Consider the following 22,724-nt stretch of genomic DNA (forward strand, 5'->3'; position numbering starts at 1 on the left):
GAATAGTTAAACAGTGAATTAATAAGTCCTATTTCCAGAAAACTTTATAATTCTCAATATGATTCTTACAGATTTTATTATTCAATCCCTAAAATAATTGACAGACTGTTAGAAAAAATTGTGTTAGTCATATTTGCTCAATTAATAATGGGAACAGGAAGTTCAGATGATTTGCCTAAGAACAAAAAGGAATTACTTAAAACACTGGAATCAGAAACCTAAGTCTCCTGATTTTTAATTCTTATTTCTACTTTCCTGAATTATAAACTTAGAAAATAAAGAATTGTGATGACAATACCTTTTGTGATGCTATGGATTAAAATGAGGTAATCTATGTAGACTTTAAAGGAATGATGTTCATCCTTATTATGAAAGGTCTTGAGACACTTTGAGAGTTGAAGTCTTCATCCAGTGTCCACATTTAGGATCCCTTATGTACTTGATAACTTTTTTTCTTACAAAACGTTTCTCAGTAGAATTGCAGATGGACCTCTAGCTGGTATTTTTAGCCAATCTTATTTGCTGAAGATGAAATAGAATCTAAATATTTCAAGTGTGAGGATCCAAGCTGTGCATGGGAGGATCACAGGATTCTTTCTGCTTAAAAGTTATATTGTCCACGATTCATAATAACAAATACATGGAATCAACCTAGATGCCCATTAATGGTGGACCGGAAAAAGAAAAATGTGGTAGATAATACGCTATAAAATACGATGCAGCCATAAAAAGAATAAAATCACGTCCTTTGCAGCAACGTGGATGGAACTGGAGTCCATTATTCTAAGAGACTTAATGCAGGAAAAGAAAACGAAACAATGCATGCTCTCTCTTATAAGTGGAAGATAAATACTGTGTACACATAAACACAAAAAAGAGAACAATGGACAAGTGGGCCTTCTTGAGGGTAGGATGGGAGAGGGGTGAGGATTGAATAACTACCTATCAGGTACTCTGTTGATAATCTGGGTGACAATATTATCTGTACACTAAGACCCTGTGACATGCAATTTACCCATGTAACAAACCTGCACATGTACCCCCTGAACCTAAAATAAAAGTTGGAAAGAAAAAAAAACAATAGTCATAGCAAAAGAAAAAAAAAAATTCTGCTATAATCCAGAAAAAAATTCAAACAAAGCATGCTATTAAATAATATAACATGTATTGAAAAAATATATATAGCAAAACAAACAAACAAACAAAAAATACAGCCTTATATCATGCTATCATAACTGTGTCTCTCGATTTGCTTAAACTGTCCTAGGAAGTGATGTCACTTCCTCTAGGGTGTCTTCCCTGACTCTTCAAGGTCCAGATAAAGCTCATTCCCATGTGTTTCCACAGAATCCTCTATAGTTGTGAGAACTATAACACATTTCTCACAAGATGTTGATTTTGTTGATCAGTTGTCTATATTACTAAATAAACTGTAAGCTTTGCTGGTCACCAAGATGGTACTCAACTATTTGGGGAACAATAAAGGATGGATTGAGCACATTATAAATTTTAAAAATTAAGATTAATAGAACAAAGTTTCCAAATACGTTCCCACAGATTTCTCTTAATTACAAAAAGTTCAATGTTTCTGTACAATGTAACTTTTTAACTAAGTGATCCAATTCAGTAATACAAATGACTAAATTGATAGTAACTGGACCTCTTGATGCAACGGGAAAGATACAGCATTTACAACATGGTGTTCTTGACAAAAATGTTTTACTCAAATCTAATCATAAGGGAAAAAAATAAGAAAGGTTGTGACTGTGGAACATTCTATAGGTCAACTGACCTGGACTTCATAAAATGTCATTCTTATGAAAGAGAAAAACAGGCAGAAAGACATAAAAGAAGATTAGCAACAAGGCAAATGAAGGCAGTGTATGATCTTTGGTTGGGTCCTGCTTGAAAAAACAATGACTCTATTGGGACAACTGGGAAACATTTTTTGGGGGATTATATAGTAGATGATAGTATTGTATCAATGTTAAATATCTTGTTTGTGTTAACAATAATGTTCTTAAAATATAATTGCTTGAAATTTTAGGAGTTCAGTAATATAATATCGGTAATTTACATTCTATTTTTCTATTTTTATTTTTTATTTTTTTGAAATGTAGGCTTGTTCTGTTACCCAGGCTGGAGTGCAGAGGTGCGATCTTGGCTCACTGCAAATTCTGCCTCCCAGGTTCAAGCAATTCTCCTGCCTCAGCCTCCTGAGTAGCTGAGACTATAAGCCCATACCACCATAGGCCCATACCATCATGCCTGTCTAATTTTTTGTATTTTAGTGGAGACGGGGTTTCACTGTGTTGCCCAGGCTGCACAATTTACTTTCAAAAAGTCAAATAATACAGCAAAATATACACACATGCACAACATATACAGAAAGCCAACTGTGTCAAATAGATATGAATTCAAAAACAAAAGGGGTATATGAGTATGTATTGTATCATTCTTTCAACTTTTCTATAAAAGTTCTGTAAAAGAGTGGAGAAAAAGGAAATAAAATGATTTCAATGGCTTGTTTTTCTTCAAGTCCATAATGCTCTCTTTCTACAAACAATTTTAGACATATCTTTTTCTTTCATGAATTTAAGAAGATATACAACAAGTTGGTGTCAATTCCCCTCCTCAAATAGAAACACTATCTTTCTCAATATCTCTAGGTAGATTCTCTTTCTTCTGTTCTTTCTCCCTGCCCTTCACAGAGATAAGTAATGGTGAAAATACATAGAACCTTTACTCTTCTTCCCCCAATGATTTTTCCTATTCAGAACAACTTCATCAGAAATGAAGTAAAAGAGGTTTTAGATAATTGGTGGTCCACACTAGATGGGAGAAAGTGGTATGGAAGGCAGCGTTCTCCTTTTCCTGCCTTGGAACAGGAAATGCACAAAAGAGAATTAGAGTTAAGGTTGATGTCCCAGGAGTCATGATGGTAGGAAGACAATTCTCCCATTATACTCATTCATATTTTGAAATGCCCTTTTTCTGCCCATTGTATGCAAGTGAAATATAGTTCTAAATACTCTCTACAACCTGGGGAATTAAAACATCAGTGTTTGCAAGTGTCTGGCACAGAAGGAGCGAAAGCGAGTGGATGAGGAAGGTGGCAGCTATCTTTTATTAAATAAAAGGGATTTGTTGTTTCTTGGTAGCCTGGGCAAAAATGTAACCAACTCTTATAAATGGTTAATATCTAGTTCTAGACAATTATAAATGGTTAAGAACTAGCTCTAGATACATAGGAAGCCTGAGTAAACATGCTAACTGATCTCACAATTTAGAACTTATATCGTCACATGTACCAATTCTGCTGCTCTTTTGTCACCCCATATAAGGTGAATATTTAATTTATGAAATATCTGTAACTCAGATATTTTGAATTGCAACATCTAATTTCGAAATACGACATTTTCTCTATTAAGAGGTCAGGTTTTAAGTAGTTAGTGAGATTGTAGAATTTGGGGAGCTAGGGTGTGACATTTCTAGAGTGCCTTTTTCACAGCAGAAAACATGAGAAGAAAAAAAGAAAACAAATATTTATTTAATACTTTTATTATGGGACAATTACCCTACATATACATTTATACATTTCATCTTATTTAATAGTCTTATAAACTTGAAATCATTGTCATCTTGAGTAATTTTGTTTTTGCTAATGAGACTTAAAAATTGCCTACCTGAGGCCGGGCGCGGAGGCTCAAGCCTATAATCCCAGCACTTTGGGAGGCCGAGACGGGCGGATCACGAGGTCAGGAGATTGAGACCATCCTGGCTAACACGGTGAAACCCCGTCTCTACTAAAAACTACAAAAAAAAAAAAAAAACAAAAACAAAAACTAGCCGGGCGAGGTGGCGGGCGCCTGTAATCCCAGCTACTCGGGAGGCTGAGGCAGGAGAATGGTGCGAACCCAGGAGGCGGAGCTTGCAGTGAGCTGAGATCCGGCCACTGCACTCCAGCCTGGGCGACAGAGCAAGATGCCATCTCAAAAACAAACAAACAAAAACAAACAAACAACAACAACAGCAAAAACAAGCCATGCTGCTCCTCTGCTCAAAACTCTCCTGTGGCTTTCCAGAGTGCTCAGAGTAAAACCCAAACCTAGAGTCCTTCCTATGTTTTACAAAGTCTTCTGTTCTAGACCCTGCAGCCTGTTCTGCTAACATACTATCTCTCTTACTTTTTCAACTGCAACCATACTGTTCTCCCTGCAGCTCCTCAAACGTATCAAAATCATCCTGGTTCAGGGACTTGTTTTTGTTCCTTCTGCCTGGAAGAGTCTTTCTTTCCCCAGGTGATCTTCAAGGCCTACTCTTTCACTTCCTTCAGGACTCTGCTCCTAATACTGAACTTGGACACAAGAGGAGGAAGTAAACAATAAAACAGCATACTAGCAAATAAACAATTTCAAATTTGAATAAGTGTATGAAGGAGATATATTATGACAAGTGTGTTCAGTGAGAAAGCACCAAAAAATTCTTGGTTCTAAAAGGTTAGCTTTTGGATAAAGTTAATATTCAAGATAATATAATAAAATATTACGTTTTTGAAACCAGTTTCTTTTCAAGAAATTTTCTGTATTTGGAGGTACTCAACATACAAATTATATAGCTTTTCCTTAAATAAATACATTATTTAAGGTACTATTTATACTAAAGTATTATACTAAAGTATTAGCTATGATTTTTAAACTCCACCTCCACTTAAATCCCACCATACTATAGACAGCAAAATACAAAATGAGTGTAAGAACTAGGCATAGGATTGTGCAACTTATAGCATCATAAATTCAATATTTTGTTTTCTAATAATAAAAGTAATTTCTTAAATTTTTAAAGTAACTTTTCTTTTTGGACGTTAAAAAGTAAAAATACTCTTTTTGAAAAACAAGTACTTTCATGTTCAACTGCAGAACCTTACAATATTAAATTACCTAGTGTTTTCTTCTAGCCTAGAAAAAGTTTAGCTATAAAATATTCAACACACAGAATCCATGGTATGGAATTAAAATGTTCCAACCTGTGACTGTTTTGAATCAATTCTACATTTAGAAAGAAATACAATGGCTTTAAACAACAAATCAAGTTCTATACTTGGAATGAGGTGAAGTTGGGATGGGATGATAATAGTAAGCTTTAAAAAAAATACAATCATCAAACTAAAGAAAGTGAAGTATTTTAAAGATGATAAAAATCAATGTCAAGTTGAATTGACAGGAGAGAGTAGGCAGACTTTTTGTATTATTTCCAAAGAATTATAATTTGACTAGAGAAAAGAGCTGGTAGTATAAATTATAAGACCATTTTCTGAGGCATTTTTACAGTGCTCTACAAAACCACAGTAGAAATGTTAATATAATTACTTTGAAACTTATGCTCCTGTAAATTAAAATATTCCCTCCACAGAGGGGGTTACAAAAGAGAATTGCTACTAAGAGATGAAGAGACATTTGGATTTAGTTTTTTAACATTCTTCTAAACAACAGAGAAATCTGCAATTCCCAATAATGGAAAGTTTTAAAATATCATAAATACTATATCTCAGTTAAGTATACAATTACATGGCCGGGCGCGGTGGCTCAAGCCTGTAATCCCAGCACTTTGGGAGGCCGAGACGGGCGGATCACGAGGTCAGGAGATCGAGACCATCCTGGCTAACACGGTGAAACCCCGTCTCTACTAAAAAAAAATACAAAAAAATTAGCCGGGCGAGATGGCGGGTGCCTGTAGTCCCAGCTACTTGGGAGGCTGAGGCGAGAGAATGGCGTAAACCCAGGAGGCGGAGCTTGCAGTGAGCTGAGATCCGGCCACTGCACTCCAGCCTGGGCGACAGAGCGAGACTCCGACTCAAAAAAAAAAAAAAAAGTATACAATTACATTACCTAAATTTTGTAATGGCAACTTTTGTGTCTAAAAGAGAAGACAATCAAATGTTTCCTTAGACAGTAGAAGCAGGGGGAATTCAGTAGTTAACCAGCTGTGCTGCCACCTTGAGGTTTATGGTAGCAATTCAGAAAAGTTGTCAAATCTACAAGTAGATGAGACAGGCTCTTCTCACCTTTGGATGTTAGCATAATTGGGAATTCAGAGATAACACTGATATGATTTGGCTCTGTGTTCCCACGCAAATCTCATCTTGAATTGGAAGCCCCATGTGTGGAGGGAGTGACCAGGTGGGAAGTGATTGGATCCTGGGGTTGGTTCCCCCACGCTATTTTGTGATAGTGAGTTCTCATGAGATGTGATAGTTTAAAAGTGGCAGTTTTTCCTGCTTTCTCTCTCTCTCTTGCCACTTTGTGAAGAAACTGCCTGCTTTCCCTTCACCTTCTGCCATGATTATAAGTTTCCTGAGGCCTCCTCAGGCATGTGAAACTGTGAGTCAATTAAATCTCTTTCCTTCATAAATTACCCAGTCTCAGTTATTCTTTATGGCAGTGTGAAAATGAACTAACACAATCCCTCATAGCAGTTGGCTTTGTGGTTTCTAATGAAAGAAAGAAAGAAACAAACAAATAAACAAAAAACTCTTACAACATCAGCATTAATAAACTTACAATCAATTAGAAACAAGAATGAAGACAAAGCAAAACAAGACACGTTTTGGATACTTAAGAGGTCTTATATCATATGATATGGTTTTTCTTTTAATGAATTCTGTCCACTTGGTCAAAAAATATTATTTTATATACCATACAAGGCACTGAGGTTGCAAACAAGAAATGAAGACATTCCCTAATAGGAGGAAGTCACAGTCTAGAGAAGACAAATACGTTTCAAGAGATGATTATAATATAAAATGATGAGAGGTACACAAAGTATTTTAGAAATACGTGAAAAGAAATTTAACTTTTACTGAATACTTATTATGTGACAAGCACAGCTCCAAATCTCTAAATCTGTACAACTGCAGCAATTTCTGAACACACAGATTAGAAATTAGTAACATTTGTGAAACATTAAAAACAAATTTTTTTTTATAGAAAGCAAGAGGCAGAGTCTGTTTAACTGGCAAAGAGCATGTATGAAGGAAAGAAAATGAAATAAAAAGATGCTATAGGATAATTTTACATTTGACTAACTAAAAGCTTCACCATTTTTCAAATTGTAATTAGCTATATTTTTCATGAATGTAAATATTTCAGAAATAATCAAAACAAAGCTTTAACTAGTTTTCCTTGTATCAACAGTAGTGTCCTTGCACACACACACACAAATTTATTTACTTTTTCCTAAGGTCTTAAGGTCTTTGTCAATTCCAAATTGTAAACTACTATATAAATGTAACCTCCAGCCTGGGCAACAAGAGCAAACTCTGTCATAAATAAAAAATAAATAAATAAATAAATAAAACCAAAAGAGAAAAAAAGTACCATTAAATTAATAAGTAATCCTCTTTTACATAGAGAGATAACTTACTATTCGGCTATGCTTATTTATGGATTATGAGATGGCCAGGCATAACTACTCTTTTATATAAAAGTTCTCACATAGCCAACTCTAATAATTGAGAGGTATAAAATGACAAGCATTCCTTTATGCCAACAACAGACAAGTAGAGAGCCAAATCATGAATGGACTCTCATTCAAAATCACTACACAGAGAATAACATACCTAAGAAAATAGCTAACAAGGGATGTGAAGGATGTTTTCAAGGAGAACTACAAATCACTGCTCAAGGAAATAAGAGAGGACATAAACAAATGGAAAAACATCCCATCTTCATGGATAGGACAAATCAATACTGTGAAAATGATCATAGTGCCCAAAGTAATCTATAGATTCAATGATATTCCCATCAAACTACCATTGACTTTCTTCACAGAATTAGAAAAAAATTACTTTCATATGGAACCAAAGAAGACCCTGTATAGCCAAGACAATCCTAAGCAAAAAGAACGAAGCTGGAGGCATCATGCTACCTTACTTCAAACTATACTAAAAGACTACAGTAACCAAAAAAGCATGGTACTGGTACCAAAACAGACATATAGACCCATGGAACAAAACAGAGACCTCAGAAATACCACCACACATCTACAACCTTCTGACCTTTGACAAACCTGACAAAAACAAGCAATGGGGAAAGGATCTCCTATTCAATAAATGGTGCTGGGAAAACTGACTAGGCATATGCAGAAAACTGAGACTGGATCCCTTCCTTACACCTTATACAAAAATTAACTCAAGATGGATTAAAGACTTAAACATAAAACCCAAAACCATAAAAACCCCAGAAAAAAACCTAGGCAATACCACTTGAGACATAAGCATGGGCAAAGACTTCATGATGAAAACACCAAAAGCAATTGCAACAAAAGCCACAGTTGACAAATGGGATTTAATTTAACTAAAGAGCTTCTGCACAGCAAAAGAAACAATCATCAGCATGAACAGGTGACCTACAGATTAGGAGAAAAAATTTGCAATCTACCCATCTGACAAGAGTCTAATATGCAGAATTTACATGGAACTTAAACAAATTTACAAGAAAACAAAACAAACAACCCCATTCACAAGTGGGTAAAGAATATGAACAGACATTTCTCCCAAGAAGACATTTATGCAGCCAACAAACATAGGAAAAAAAGTTCAACATCACTGATCATTAGAGAAATACAAATTAAAACCACAATGAGATACCATCCCATGCCAGTCAGAATGGCAATTATTAAAAAGTCAAGAAACAACAGAGATGCTGGCAAGGCTGTGGAGCAACAGGAACACTTTTACACTATTGGTGGGAACGTAAATTAGTTCAACCATTGTGGAAGACAGTATGGTAATTCCTCAAGGATCTAGAGCCAGAAATACTATTTGACCCAGCAATCCCATTATAGGCAAAGGAATATAAATCATTCTACTATAAAGATACATGCACATGCATGTTTCCTGAAGCACTATTTATAGAACCAAACCAATTGCCCACCAATGATAGACTGGATAAAGAATATGTGGTACATGTACACCATGAAATACTATGCAGTCATAAAAAGGAATGAGGTCATGTCCTTTGCAGGGATATGGATGAAGCTGGAGTACATCATCCTCAGCAAACTAACACAGAAACAGAAAACCCAACACTGCATGTTCTCACTCATAAGTAGGAGTTGAATAATGAGAACACGTGGACACAGGGAGGGAAACAACACACACCAGACCCTGTTGCGGGATGGGGAGCCAGGGGAGGGAATTCAGATGACAGGTCAATAGGTACAGCAAACTATGGCACAAATACACCTGCGTAACAAATCTGCACATTCTGTACGTGTATCTTGGAACTTAAAGTAAAATAAATAATGATAATAATTGAGAGGTGTTTCTTTATTGAAATGACTTCCCCCAGCAGAAATTCATCACTAATTAGTTTAAATTAGTTTTTGTATTTAACTGTCATGTACTTAAAGAAAAATCATTTCAAAGTATATTTTATCTTTGATATGAGATAGCTACAATGAATGAAACTATATGTATCTTAATTAATTTAGTAAGCATTCATTATTATGTAGTTTAATCTGTTTAAATTAATATGTTCTAAAGTTTGAAGAACATATCTGAGGTACAAGTAATCAGCAACTCTAATTTAAAGTATATTTACAATGTTTTTACTAATGTCTAGTTTGAAAGCTAAGGACTAGATCACTGAAAAATAGTTACTCAGTATTGTCTTATTCAGACCTCTGGTGCTAAAGTAAAAGTTTTGAACAAATAATCAAAATAAGAAAAATTTAAAATTTAGAAAGAAGACAAAAAACAATAAAAAAAAACCTACCCTAACCCACTATCCCCTACTCTGTAGAAAAAATAATAATAATAATAATGTTCGTGAAAAGGTAGAAAAGTTTCAGTGCTCCTATTTAATTTTCTAAGCGATGTTCAATTGGAATCATGCCATTTACTTTTGTCTGCCTGAGGGGAACCTAGCTGAAATCTCTCTGAGCACCCCAGTCAACAATCAGCCTTGACACAACCTTCCCTTGATAAACTATAAATTCTCTGAGGCCAGGGACCTGATTTGCCTTACTCCTTCTATATTTTGTGGAGATGGGGTAATCTAAAATGTTAAATAGGGTGAACAAGGAAAGCCTCATTGAGAAGGTAATATTTGAGCAAAAACTTGAAGAAGATGAGGAATCTTGGCAAGTGCTATCTTTGCGGGGGTGGGGTAGGGAGTGTTGAGAAGAGAAAGACACTTAGGTCTAACTAGGACACAACTGATGTGTTTGTGGAAAGGCAAGGAGTGGCTTTCCACTGTAACCAGTGACTACAGCAGGTGAGCAAGGTGAACAGTGGTAGGAGAGGATGTCAAGAGATGCTAATGGGGGCCAAGATTTGAGATTTTTCTCTTACTCAGATAAGGCGTCATTAGAGATTGAATCAAAGGTATGAAGTGCCTGATTTGCATTTTAAAGGGTTTTGGGAATAAATTTGAGGAGTGACATGATCTAACTCACATTTTAAAAGTATCCCTCTGGCAACTATGTTGAAAATTAAGAGAAACGAAGAAGGAAACAGCAGTTGAGGGGCTATAGCAAACAAGTAGAGGAGAGATGATAGAGGTTTGAACCTAGGTGGTAGAGATGATGTTGAGAAGAGGTCAGATTCTGAATCTGGCAGGAGATGCTGATGGAATTGACTGTGCAGTATGAAGGAAAATAAACAAATCAAAAGTGATGCATGCTTTAGGAACAGAGCATCTGAAGGAACAGAGTGGACTTTTACTAAAATGGAGAAGACTTAGATTAGAGAATATCATAAGTATATAGCTCTAGGATTGTGACACTTTTAGATAAGTGTAAGTAGTTACATCAAGCCACTGGTGAAATCCGTGTCTGGAATTTAAAAATGGAGATAGAAATATGTGAGAGTCATGAGATGAGGTATAGAGCCATATAACTGCATGACATCTCCCAGGGAGAAAGGCAGGTATTTAGGATTATGCTCAGGACCAGAATGGCAATGAGAGGTCATGCAGATGAGGAGAAAACAGCAAAATATGCTAAAAAGGACAAGTTGCTGAGAAGGAAAGAAACTAGGGAGTGGTGTACCCACAGCACAGTGAAGAAGGTGTTGCAAGAATGAGGCCAACTCAAATTCTCCACACATTAACTTATGAAATACATCTGATCTTCGTAATAGGACACTTCTTTGATAAGCCCTTTCTGAGGACTCCTGGCTCACACAGATGATTTTCCCCTATGTCTCTAAATCACAAGGTAGGCCTTGGTTATAATTCTTATCAAAACTATGACTCTAGCTGCAGTTTCTCTTCTGTGCTCTTCTTCCCTATCACCACTTCTCTAAAAATACGAGTTTCCTGAGGGCCTGAAGTTTGCACTGGAGTCCTTGGAATCCAGTAATACATCTGATAACTAGGAAGGAGGAAGTTACATTTATTCAGAGCCTACTGTGTATTAGGCAACGTGTCAGTATCTTCATGATGTTTATCTTAACTTAGGTGATCAAAAATGTGAATAAAAGAATAAAGAAAGTGTTGACTGAACAGCAGAAATAACACATAGGACAAATAAAAGCAATTCAGTGCATTGGGAGAGCTCTGGAGCGGAGAAAGATGCATCAGGATACCATCGCTTGATGCCAACAGCTATCACGATTTTTGAGCTAACTCTTCCTGCACTCTTTCCAAATTCCTCAAAGAAAGTTCTCCAATAATAATTTTGTTTCCTTTATAGGTTTTCTTGTAGAGTTAGAAACTGATGACTAGAAGACATAAATATCTGTTCCAACTGGCTGCTGTACTTCTCACTGTGTATGAATAAATTAATGTTCTGTTTGAAACATTAGTCTTAGGTAAGTTTGGCCAGTGTGTTTCTTTTTGAAACTCTAGAGATGATCAGTCTCCTTGTTTTCTCTTTTCCATTGACGGCTAACATTTCCAAATCTTGTTGTGAGATCCAAATGGGGCTGACGCAGATAATCACAAGAGATTATGATATAAGAATTTCAGGACACACATGCTTGGTGATTGACTGCTAAAGGAAAATATTGATTTCCATTTATTTTATCTCTTGTTGACACACAATAGTAGTCACAGTCATGACTGTTATACAAAGGATTGGGGAAAGGTTGTTAGGCAATGAACTGAGCATAAAATGATATTTTTTGTTGCTGCCTCAAATTTGATTCATTTTTCTGAGTCTGAGTTTATAACCTAACCTAAAATGTAGACTCTCAGAGCCAGAGTAATACAATCTAGATTTAAATGTATCATTTGTTAATATATAGCCAGTCTTGCTAAGATGGATCAATTCGTGACGCTCTGACAAAATAGAGTTTGTAGTCCTTCGAACATCAAAATGTAAACTGTGCTGACACAGCTAAGATAATTTTACTTTTAAGCTGCTAATTGAGCATGAATTTGCTCTCCCTCTGGTATACCTGCACCAACTCTCTAAATTTGAATCAAATAAAATTTTGGATGACATTGTTTTGTTTTGAGACAGGGTCTTACTCTGTTGCCCAGGCTGTAGTGCAGTGGCATAATGACAGCTCACTGCAGCCTCAACCTCCTGGGCTCAAGCAATCTTCCCACCTCAACCTCCCAAGTAGCTGGGCCTACAAGGGCATGCCACCACACCTGGCTAATTTTTGTGTTTTTTAAATAGAGATGAGGTTTCACTGTGTTGTCCAGGCTGGTCTTGAACTCCTGAGCTCAAGTGATCCGCCCGCCTCAGTCTCCCAAAGTGCTTAGATTACAGGCTGCAAGCCACCATGCCTGGCCTGGATGACATTATTTGGATCAATAACATAAGGTAGCTAAAAATTTTGTCATCATTTTTACTTTGTAAAATGTTAAGGACATTAATACTTTCCCTATTTTTACTGATAGCAGGGAGAAGACAATGTACATGTGTATAGCCCTTCTATCGAACTCTATAAACAAGGTAGTAAGCCATTTATATTTTTGTATCCTAGTATATCTGAAATACAAATCCTCTTCATGACTACTACAACAGCCCTTGCCTATGCCCTAGACATCCCTTACTTTACCAGGACTTATTAAAATAACTGTCACACTACAACCAGTCTAATCATTTTGTTTGTTTATTTGTTTGTTTGTGACACAGTCTTGCTCGGTCGCTCAAACTGGAGTTGCAGTGGTTGATCTCAGCTCACTGCAACCTCTGCTTCCTGAGCTCAAGTGATCCTCCCACCACAGCCTCCTGAGTAGCTGGGACTACAGGCATGCACCACTATGCCCAGCTAATTTTTGTATTTTTAGTAGAGACGGATTGCCACGTTGGCCAGGCTGTTCTCAAACTCCTGACCTCAAGTGATCCAGCAGCCTCAGACTCCCGAAGTACTGCGATTACATGCATGAGCCACCGCACCCAGCCAGTCTAATCATTTGACATCTATCATCCACAAAGAATTGGGAATAATCTGTCTAAAACTGCAACATAAACTGGTACTATTACTGTTTTTTTAAATAGGAACAGTCATTTTTATGCTTTGTTTAAAAAGCCTTAACCAGTGTAATTTAGTTTTCTATTTTATATAATTATTATTATTATTATTATTATTATTATACTTTAAGTTCTAGGGTACATGTGCACAACATGTAGGTTTGTTACATATGTATACATGTGCCACGTTGGTGTGCTGTACTCATTAACTCGTCATTTACATTAGGTATATCTCCTAATGCTATCCCTCCCCACTCCGCTCACCCCGTGATAGGCCCCAGTGTGTGATGTTCCCCACCCTGTGTCCAAGTGTTCTCATTGTTCAGTTCCCACCAATGAGTGAGAACATGTGGTATTTGGTTTTCTGTCCTTGCGATAGTTTGCTCAGAATGATGGTTTCCAGCTTCCTCCATGTCCCTACAAAAGACATGAACTCATCCTTTTTTACGGCTGCATGGTATTCCATGGTGTATATGTGCCACATTTTCTTAATCCAGTCTATCATTGATGGACATTTGGGTTGGTTTCAAGTTTTTGTTATTGTGAATAGTGCCACAATAAACATACGTGTGCATGTGTCTTTATAGCAGCATGATTTATAATCCTTTGGGTATATACCCAGTAATGGGATGGCTGGGTCAAATGGTATTTCTATTTCTAGATCCTTGAGGAATCACCACACTATCTTCCACAATGGTTGAACTAGTTTATAGTCCCACCAACAGTGTAAAAAGTGTTCCTATTTCTCCACATCCTCTCCAAAACTGGTGCTATCATTGTTTAGAGATCTAGCAATCATTTTTTAGTTGCCCAAGTTGCCCATGGAATCACAGCAAAGATCCATACCACAGTTATCCCTGAGAGTCTGGAAAGAGAGCCTCCCCATCCCCACGCCTCCTCCTTTTGAAGGGGTTGGGTAAACCACTGACTGTGAGCCAGGAGTCGGCTCTTCTGACACTGCCATGTACAAGTGCAGAACTCTGGGGATTCTGGGAATCCTAAGTTCAGATTGTGTGTCTTCGGTGATTATAAAGCTATATTTTGTTAAGTCAAGTTATATTTCATTTTTCCCAACTTTATGTATTACTTGTAAATATTCAGACATGTAGGATATTGAGACTTTCACTCCGAGCCTACAGATGTTAAGCTCATCTAAATTTCTACATCGCCCTGATGCAAGCACCAGAGATGGAAATAAATAAATTATGTCCTTCATGGCCACAGTCCTACTAAATTCTTCAGTCCGCCTCCAGTTTCTAACTACAATGAAAGATGGTCATATGAATTGGATTATTCTTGTCATACCAACTAAAACAGAGGCAAAAGACAGGGAAGAAAGCATTCAGGGCACAAAACATGGCTCCAAGAATGGAATTCACTGTAAGCCTGCATGCTGAAACTGCCTGTTGTAACCTGAAACGAGTTTTACTCAATAGCTACTGAAACAACCTCCTTTGACTCCAAGACCCATTGCCTGTCACTCACCAATCAGAGCTTGCCAGCTCTCCACACTTGACTAGTGCCAATGAACTTTCTCGGAAAACAATACGTAGCACTTCTTTTTATGAAGTCTCCAACTTTCTTTTTGTTCTTCAGGCATAAGGAAGACCATCCAGTCTGTATGTATACCTGAACTGCAATTCTTGCTTCCCCAATCAAATCTTAAATTTAGATATTTGTTTCTGTTTTTATTTTGACTTAAACACTAGCCTTGTTATACTTATCATGTATTAAATTCTAAACTCTTTTACCATGCTCTACACACCATGGTATATAACATTTTTGTGTTTTCGCTCCTGCTGTTTTCTCTGATTGAAATGTTCTTCACAACTTTTCTGGCTAATCCATTAATCTCTTAATATACAGCTTTTAAATCTCTAAGAACTTCTCCAGACTTTTATTATACTTATTCAATTTTCCCACAGTACACTGTTCAAACTTCATTCTTATCACTACCTTATTAACTATATAGCTGTTTTTTTCTGTCTCATCTGAAAAGAAAACCTGTAAAGTTTTGAAGCCAGTGTTCATATCTTATATTATTACACTACTAACATATATGTGCTGAACTGAACAGTATGGTTAAAAATACATGTCATTTCACATTTTATTGAACTTATAAAGACAATTGTTTTGAAAATACTATTTACCAGTTACTAAAGTTGAAAGCTAAGCAGTATTAGTTAAATAGTGAAAAATTTTAATGAATTATATGAAAGAATGTTCAATCTTTGTGAAAGCCATTCTAGGGTTTTAAGTACTCATTTTCTTTTCACAATGAAATATGTACCATATAATTATAGCAGAGGTATTATAATATAAAAGGCTGTGAAAACTAAGCTTTCACTTTTACATAAAGTGTTGAAGCTATGAGTGCTTTTCCCTACCAAAGCAAAATACCAATGCTAGTTCTAAAGACAAAAATTTTGTATATATTATACAGGATTAATAATCTTAAAGACTAATACATATGAAATTGAATTTAACTTATAAAGACATTAAAAAAAAAAAAAAAACTATATTTTAAGATTTTTTTTTTTTTTTTTTTTTTTTTTTATTTTAATTTGAGACAGAATCTCACTCTGTCTCCCAGGCTGGCGTGGACTGGTGCAATCTCAGCTCACTGCAACCTCTGCCTCCCTGGTTCAAGCAATCCTTCTGCTTCAGCCTCCCGAGTAGGGGGGATTACAAGCATGCATCAACGCTTAGCTAATTTTTGTATTTTTAGTAGAGAGGGGTTTTGCCATGTCGGTCAGTCTGCTCTCGAACTTCTAACCTCAAGTGATCCTTCCGCCTTGGCCTCCCAAAGTGCTGGGAGGCGTGAGCCACCATGCCCAGCCTATTTTAAGATTTTAAATGTCATTATCCGTTTAGTTTAAGACATACAATATTTATTTAAAATGTATTATTTTTGTTGAGCATCTTGTTTCAAAGTTCAAAAATTAAATTTTTAATGTCACATAATGTATATAATCTATTAATAGCCTTCTTCCAACTAATAACAATTGGTGGAATCCAACATGTGGATCTGAGTCAGCCTCAGTTCTTAACTATTGTGATGAGGGAAGCAAGATATTTGCATTCTCAAACATCTCTGGCCATGAAGTATCTGGCTTGAAATAAAACTTGAAGTTTTCAACCCCATACATTTCTATAGGTTGAGTATTAATATTACTCAGTGTTAGCAATAATCTTACCTACTACTGATGCACTGACCTGCTTAGCGTTTTTTTGTTTCCTGGCCTAGGCCTCCTAAAATCTGATAGTTACTGCATTTCTAGCTTTTACTGTTATCCTGCTTGAGTTGATCTCCTGAAACCCTGTCAACCTTCCCTTCCCTTGCAAACTCATACAATCCATCTGACAACCCACTATCCATATGAAAGCTAGTCACACTGGGAGGAAATTGATGTAGCCATGTTTCTGACTTTGGAAACTATCATCTGGAATTAGAATAATGTCTTCTTGCATGGGCAGAACCCATTTCCTTATGTCAGGGTATGCCAAGTCCTTTGCACTACCATTCTCTGGGTATTGTGCTTGAGGGTTGCTTTCCCAAGAGTCATTTTGACTGTATCTAACCTATGCATAGCTCTTTACTTTTCCGCCTCCCTAGTCCCAGCTATCTAAACCAACCCCACTGGCCTTTGGTCCTGGGGTGCTATCTTACCCTGTTCATGAGGTTATGATCTGATATTTATTATCCAAAATAACAGGGAGACTAGGGGAAGTTTATTAAGCAAACTTCAATTTTAAGAACTATATTGATAATAGGAAAAGAGATAACAAGTTCTTTGAATCATCCACAAGGATATGGTTTGAACATTGAGAGTTCCTTAATAGAATTACTACGAAAGTAGAAAAACATTGAAATATGAGAGCCCATATAGTTAGGACTATTTACAGTTAGTGATCATATTATGTACTAAAACATTTTCATTGCATGGTATATATCTTACCTTAACTTCCACATGTGCCATTAGTACTGCAAAATTTGTTAGGTGGTTACAAGAGCATGTTGTATGTGTCTTATTTGTTGTCAGGAGCCGACAGCCTTGTGTTGACCAGTAACCTGTCATTGTACGCTTGGAGTAGCTCCAAAATGAACAGTTAGGGTTGAAATTTTCCTCTGACTGCTACAGGGGAAAAAAATCCATAAAATCAACAACTACTTTATGATCATGTAAATTAAGTTGGCATTTTCTTTACATATAATACAACTTCATATTCTGTTCCCTTTTTTTAGAGATGTCCACCAGTGTTTTCATGAGTGGGCCTCATCAATTCTAAGGGAAACTGAATATATGCTGTTGTTTGTTCCCTCTGACTAGAGACAAGTGCACTATTTTTTTAAATTAACAGTAAAAGAATATACTAATATCAATGTTTCAAAATCACACTAATTAATACACATTGCAAAATAAAGAGGTTCATTGCTCTTAACAACCAACATCTGAATGGATGATCCTTAGAAATCTTTGTTGAATTTACAACCTCAATCTTTGTATATATGCAAAAATATATATTCACATGGACATAATTGCTTGAAATATCAAATATAGAACCACGTCTAGTTCTGTTTAATGTACTCCTATTCTTCTCTAAAAAACATAAACAGTATTGTGAATATTTAAGGTATACAACATAATGTTATGAAATACATGTAGATAGTAGAAAGGTAACCAAAGTGAAGCAAATTAACGTATCCATCATCTCACGTAGTTACCCATTGTTTTCTTATTTTTGTGGCAAGAGAAGCTAAAAATCTATTCATTTCACATGAATCCCAAATACAATAGAATTTTGTAATATTATCTATGATTTTCCGGCTGTATTTTAGATCTCTACACTTGGACTAGGTCTTTTTAGTTATGGAGAAGCATTTATAAATCCATCTATGAATGCTTTTACCATAAGTATTTACAAATACAAGGATGATTCTCCTCCAAATCTTATTTCTGAAAAAGAATTACCACTATATTGTACAAATAATGTACTGCTATATGTCAAATAGAAAAAATAAAATTAATACACTTAATGTTCAGTGTTATAAAAATACAGATAATATGAACACCCAAGTTAATATGCCATTTTCTTACCTTGATATGTTTAACAGTAAACACCACAGGATCAGCCAAATAAACCTTATTACTGAACTCTTTGTTTATTGCTGCTGTAATAACAGGAGAATTGACAATAACAGAATGATTTGTGGACAAAGCTTCCGTTCCCAACTTCATACTGGCATTCTCCGTGGACAAATAAGGACCCAAGTTGTTATACAGGACAAAGGCCACTCTGATCTCTCCTAAAATAAATGCAAACTCTGATTAGTTTGTCTATTCTACTTAAATTAGTTAGTACTAATGAAATAGAAAATTAAATCCATATAGTATGTATTCATACAAAAAATTCAGCATTCATTTCAACCAAAGTACCAAGTCATTTATGAGGAGAGAAAACTCAAATTATGCTAAAATAACTACATACCACTATTTTAAAAAATGAACCTCAATCCCTATCTCACTCCATACTCAAAACTAAATTTAAGATAGATCATACACCTAAACATGAAAACCAGAATCATAAGGCTTCTAGAACAAAATATAGAAAAATATTCTTGAACTTTGAAGAAGGTAAAAATGTCTTCAATAAGACATTTATCATAAAATGATAAACTAAACTTTATCAAAACCAAAAATCTATCAAAATACATTATTAAGAACATAAACAAGCAGACTGAAATACATTTAAAAATAAGATTCATTAATATATACAGCAATTTTACCATCCAACAATAAATTAATGGCATCTTAAAATGGCAAAAGACATAAATACACACTTTAGAAAATAAATAAAGGAAAGGCCAATAGACACATGAAAAATGATCAGCATAATTAGTAATTACGGAATGAAAAAATAAGACTACATTGAGTTACCATTTCATACCCACAAGAATCTCTAAAATTGAAAAGACTGACCACACTAATGTTGATAAGGATGTGGAAGAAACGGAACTCTCATACACTTCTGGTGGTAGTATAAAATAGTTCAACCATTTGGAAAAAATGACAATTTCTTATAAAATTAAACATACATCTACCTTTCCTAGATAAGTGAAAACATATATCCACCACAATACATGTGGATATATATCCTTATTCTTAATAGTCCCAAACTGGAAACAAGTCAATTATTATTTATAGGATAATAAATAAATTATGCCATATTACATAATAGAATATACTATTCATCAATAAAGAACAAACTATTGATACATGGAACATCATGAGAAAGTCTTAAAAATATTTTGCCTGGTGGCCGGGCGCGGTGGCTCAAGCCTGTAATCCCAGCACTTTGGGAGGCCGAGAGGGGCGGATCACGAGGTCAGGAGATCGAGACCATCCTGGCTAACACGGTGAAACCCCGTCTCTACTAAAAATACAAAAAAACTAGCCGGGCGAGGTGGCGGGTGCCTGTAGGCCCAGCTACTCGGGAGGCTGAGGCAGGAGAATGGCGTAAAACCCGGGAGGCGGAGCTTGCAGTGAGCTGAGATCCGGCCACTGCACTCCAGTCCGGGAGAGAGAGCGAGACTCCGCCTCAAAAAAAAAAAAAAAAAAAAATATATATATATATATATATTTTGCCTGGTTAATGAATTCAGACAGAAAATGGTGTATACTGTATAATACCAGTTATATGAGGTCTTAAAAAACTGGCAAATTTTGGCCGGGTGCGGTGGCTCATGCCTGTAATCCTAGCACTTTGGGAGGCTGAGGCAGATGGATCACGAGGTCAGCAATTCAAGACTAGTCTGACCAATATGGCGAAACCCTGTCTCTACTAAAAATACAAAATTTAGCCAGGCGTGGTGGCACACGCCTGTAATCCCAGCTACTCAGGAGGCTGAGGCAGGAGAATCACTTGAACCCGGGAGGCAGGGGTTGCAGTGATCTGAGATTGTCCCACTGCACTCCAGCCTGAGTGACAGAGTGAGACTCCGTCTCAAAAAACAAAACAAAACAAAACAAAAAAAAACCTGTCAAATGTTGTCTACAGAAATAGTAATGAGAAGAAAGTTTTATTAGGTGGGGAGAGGGAATAAGAAGACTGGTAAAAGACATGGGAAAATTTTCTGGGTACAGAAGACATTTATTTTCCTTCTTTTTGTGATATTATAAAAATGTACAACTGTCAAATTCCCAAGCTAAATGCTTCCTCAAGCTAAATGTATATTTTAGTGTATGTAAATTATTTCTCAATTGCAATGTTAAGGAAAACACATAAGAATTCACAATCTTTACCTGTCTTAAAACTCAGTTGTCATGTTATTTTAAGGTCACTGTTTCCACAAAGTCACCAAGTCCTTCCACCTTATTTTTTTCCTTTATGACAGTCTCTTAAATGTAATCCTCTATGAAATGAATTGTCTCTTAACACACTTTTTAAAATTGTATTTTTCCTTTATTTAAAAAAGTCAAGCCCTATATCTTATTTCTGGCCCCAACTACTATGGTTACTAAGAAGAGGAAGTCACAGTCCCTATCTCTGAATCTTAGAATCAAGTGGAAAAAAAGAAAATTGAGTCGTGTGAGGAGATAGGCAAAAAAAAAAAAAAAAGCTACTTTTTTTTTTTCTTTTCTTTCTTTTTTTTTTTTTTGAGGAGGAGGGCTATTTAACATCTAACTCCCGTGTTTGGGAAATTCCCTACTCTTCGGAATTTATAGACACAAAATGGACATATACTTGCTTTCCTAGCTTATTGTGAATAGGTTGCTCTGGGCACTTCTGCTAGATGCATCCAATCAGATTCAGTAGCCTCAGGTATCAGATGAGGAGCTAGTGATACAAAGAAGCAGGAAGTGGTACAGCAACAACAGCAGCAGCAGCGGCACAGTTACTGCTACAGAGTTCATTTGCGGTAGCAGTGACATTTCACAGCAGTGATTCTGTGATGTGGTATAGGCTGCTGTCAGCCTCCTTGCTCTAGTGTATCTTCTGGGACTGATTCTCCAGCCGTCTCAGTGATTCTATGAGATAACCATTATCATTTCCATAATCCAGCAAAGACATTATGATGAGAGCTACATAATGGAAGAGAGCATTCTTATCTAATCTACAAGTGTTAATACAGTACTGAGCAAATCATAGTAATTCACTAAATACTTATCTGTTATAACATACAATTTAATTTTGTTCTTTCCCTCTAGATTTGGTATTAAAATGCTGATTTTTGAAAGGTGAAAATTAAGAACATTCATGCATTTTTCTTGTTGACATTAAAAACTTCCATTTTAATTGGTTTATAATTGGCTGATAATTCATGCCAATTTCCACTTTCAGGATGGCGTCATTTTGACATCCCACCGTGTTACCAGCACACTTAGTCACTGGCAATTCTCTCATATTCTCTGCTCTAAAATTAATGCTTAAATGTGACTTTAACAAACAAAAACAAAAACAGGCTGGGTGTGATGACTCATGTCTGCAATTCCAGCACTATGGGAGGCTGAGGTGGGAGGATCTCTTGAGGCCAGGAGTTCAAGACCAGCCTGGGAAACACAGAGAGACCCTCTTCTCTATTAAAACAAAACAAAACACACAAAAAACAACTATACATTAATTTAGAAAATAAATGAACACAGAACTTAATTTGACTAATCTATTTCTACATGTCTTCAGATACACAGTTTTGTGTCTGAAGGTTCACACATTTATTGTATACTTAAGTAGTGAGTATATAGATGTATAGATGAACCAGGCACTGAAGTACTAGGGTTACATCAGTGAACAAGATTAGACAAGGCCCCTGCTCCCATGGAACTTACTGTCTGGAAGGAGACCCAGGCAGTAAGCAGGCAGATTAAAAAATAATAATATTATTATTTCTTATAATGATAAGTGAATAAATGCTATGAAGAAACATTGGCATAATCATGGCTAATGGGGAAAGAGTGATTGGGAAAGAGGAGTTTACCTTAGAGGAGATAGGGAAGACTCTCCTTATAGAGGTAGATTTATTCTAAAAAGTGAATGATAGAGAGGGTGCCATGCAAAAAAAAAAAAAAAAAAAAAAGTAAAAATTGTATTCTAAGAAGAAAGGTTTAAAAAAAACAAAAAAACAAAAAAAAACCCAAACCTGATGCAGGAACATGCTTGGTGTGTTCAAGAAACAGAATCAAGATTACTCTGTCTGGATCACACAGAACATGCTGAAGACAAATGCGAGGTGTGGCAAATGAGGCAGGAAGGAAGTGGACCAGGTAGCCTGTGGCAGGCCTGGTTAAGTCATG

General features: G+C 36.0%; 1 protein-coding gene across 4 annotated transcripts in view; it reads right to left on the reverse strand.

The window, feature by feature from the left end:
* The window catches only part of ADGRL3 (adhesion G protein-coupled receptor L3), an 888,015-nt gene that overhangs the window by 116,101 nt on the left and 749,190 nt on the right, over positions 1–22,724 (reverse strand). For all 4 annotated transcript variants that reach the window (XM_033214560.1, XM_033214561.1, XM_033214562.1 and 1 more), the window contains 2 exons: positions 18,531–18,739; positions 17,391–17,567 (listed from right to left, as the gene is read on the reverse strand). In XM_033214560.1, coding sequence (XP_033070451.1) covers positions 17,391–17,567; positions 18,531–18,739 — 386 coding nt within the window. The remainder of the gene's footprint in view (positions 1–17,390; positions 17,568–18,530; positions 18,740–22,724) is intronic.

This window comes from Trachypithecus francoisi, unplaced genomic scaffold (assembly GCF_009764315.1).
Source record: "Trachypithecus francoisi isolate TF-2019V2 unplaced genomic scaffold, Tfra_2.0 Lachesis_group1, whole genome shotgun sequence".
Taxonomy (NCBI): domain Eukaryota; kingdom Metazoa; phylum Chordata; class Mammalia; order Primates; family Cercopithecidae; genus Trachypithecus; species Trachypithecus francoisi.